The 2,408-nt window shown below is 51.3% G+C and overlaps 1 protein-coding gene across 1 annotated transcript in view; it reads right to left on the bottom strand.

Annotated features, from left to right (window-relative positions):
- Positions 1 to 451: 451 nt before the first annotated feature.
- Positions 452 to 2,408, bottom strand: part of pik3c2b (phosphatidylinositol-4-phosphate 3-kinase, catalytic subunit type 2 beta) — a gene marked incomplete in the record, with an annotated part of 45,052 nt that continues 43,095 nt past the window's right edge. The window contains 4 exon segments of the mRNA XM_014020066.1: positions 452 to 921; positions 1,116 to 1,244; positions 1,320 to 1,426; positions 1,701 to 1,776. Coding sequence (XP_013875520.1) covers positions 730 to 921; positions 1,116 to 1,244; positions 1,320 to 1,426; positions 1,701 to 1,776 — 504 coding nt within the window.

The following is a 2,408-nucleotide window of genomic DNA, read 5'->3' as shown; positions in this document are numbered from 1 at the left end:
AGCTGCACGAACTGCTCACCTGCCTGAGTCTGAGGTGGGCGGAGCCTCCTGAACAACCTGCAGCTGCACGAACTGCTCACCTGCCTGAGTCTGAGGTGGGCGGAGCCTCCTGAACAACCTGCGGCTGCACGAACTGCTCACCTGCCTGAGTCTGAGGTGGGCGGAGCCTCCTGAACAACCTGCGGCTGCACGAACTGCTCACCTGCCTGAGTCTGAGGTGGGCGGAGCCTCCTGAACAACCTGCGGCTGCAGGAACTGCTCACCTGCCTGAGTCTGAGGTGGGCGGAGCCTCCTGAACAACCTGCACCTGCAGGACTTCAGCTGAGAAAAACGGCAGCAGGATGTCTGACCTGTGACCTGCAGCTACACTCACCTGGTCTACAGCGCAACAAGAACACCTCCAACCTCAGACCTCCTCACAGCTGCTTTTATTCTCAGGTAAAATAAAAAGTTAATTTCATGAATCATATTTATTATAAAACCTGTACAGTTCAGGACCTCACCTGTAGTCCAGTCTCAGGTGAGTCTGGTTCATTTTTACCTGCTGTAACATTAAATCATCTCCTTTAAACGTTAATGAAAAATTGATTTAATGAAGTTTAATCTGTAAACTAACAACACCTGGCACACATTCACCTGCTTATTCACATTAGGCTCCACCCCCTGGCACATGCTCTGATGAAAGATCAGTCTTTTACTTTGAAAGGACATCCCTTCAGTTCCTGTCTGTCAGTGGGCGGAGTCTGACCTGGCCTTGCCCAGCTGGTGCCAGTCCACCCAGTGCTGACCCGGGACCAGTCTGTTCAGGGGGATGATGGTCTCCCCCAGCAGGGGGTTCTCCCAGAAGGCACCCTCACTCAGGACCCGCAGGTGGATCAGGCGCTGGTCCAGGTCCCCCTGGGGGATGCGGTCATACACCAGCTGCAGGAAACACACAGTGACATCATCATCATCATCATCATCACTTCCTGTTCCTGTCTGTGTCAGAACCCTCTGAGCTAAAGGTTTGCCTCTGCTCAGAGTGAGTCCACATGCTCCTGAGACAGATCCAGATGTTTGAGAAGCCCCAAACATCTGGATCTGGTTCTGTTTGACCCTGGAGGAGGTACACCCACCATCTCGTTGTAGGTGGGGTTACAGGTGCGCCGTGCCGCCTTCGTCTTCCTCTTACTCATCTTCATGGGGTCCGGGAGCAGGTAGAGCTTCACGTAGGGGTCCGGATCAGTCCCGTCCTGCAGGGGCTGCTGCAGAACCAACAAACAGAACGATGTGAGAACCAGCACACACACAGACACACACACACACACACACACACTGACCAGGCCTCGGATGTGCATCACCATGATGAAGAGCTTGTCATTCTTGAAGGAGATGGACAGTTTGACTTCACCAAGTTCCTTTTCTGAAGCTGGAGACCACACTACCTCTACAACACACACACACACACACACACACACACACACACACACATGAAAGCTGTCAGCGTTAACATGAAAACAGAAAACCTGACTGATGTTGTCACAAACAGGAAGGAGCCTGATCATTAAGCTTTTATTTTGAAGAGTACTTCCTGTATGTAACCTTTACAGTCTTTACTCAGTCATTAATAAAGTCCAAACTCTGACCACAACTAAAGTATTCCCATGAAGCCTTGCACATGTCAGAGGCTCCGCCCCCCAGCTACCTGTGAGGTAAGGTACCTGCAGGTCTGCTGCTGGCTCCTCCTCCTCGCTCGTCTCGTGGCAGCGGGTGGAAGAAGGTGTAGACCAGGTCAGACTGTAAGACCAGCACAAAAAGGTCTTCAGTCCTCTGCAGGAACATCAGTCTCATTCTGTTCACAGGTTCCAGTCCTTCCTGTCACACCCACCAGGTGAACGCCTCCCGCCCCCCCCACCCGAGGACTCGCTGTGATTGGTCAGAAGTTTGTGTCTGTCAGTGAAACACTCTGCTGTCAGCTTTAACTGGGACAGATTTGTGTAAAAATAACAGCAGATCGAAGACGTTTGGTTTCCTGAGTGTAGACTCCAGCAGGAAGGAACCCCCTGCACTGACGTCTACTGCAGTGGGAGGGGCTTCCCAGGTGCTCGGCGCCATGCGTCTCAGGAACAAAGACGTGACCACATGTCCACTGTTCAGCTTCAGATGTGAACACCTGTAGACTGGGTTTACTTCTGTCTGTCCAGCCATGACTCACTTCAGGGTCAGACATCATCTTCATCATCTTCATCTTCATCATCATCATCATCATCATCATCATCATCATCATCATCATCATCACAGGCTGACCTTTGACCTCATGAGGTCACAGAAATATGAACCTAAGTGTCAGACGTGGCGTCACAGCTCCTCTGGAATGATCTGTGTTCAAACTGTCATCAGAAATATAAAGAGCTGCTGCACACACACAC

This window comes from Austrofundulus limnaeus, unplaced genomic scaffold, assembly GCF_001266775.1.
Source record: "Austrofundulus limnaeus strain Quisiro unplaced genomic scaffold, Austrofundulus_limnaeus-1.0 Scaffold239, whole genome shotgun sequence".
Classification (NCBI taxonomy): domain Eukaryota; kingdom Metazoa; phylum Chordata; class Actinopteri; order Cyprinodontiformes; family Rivulidae; genus Austrofundulus; species Austrofundulus limnaeus.
This window is presented reverse-complemented; position numbering and strand designations above follow the sequence as displayed.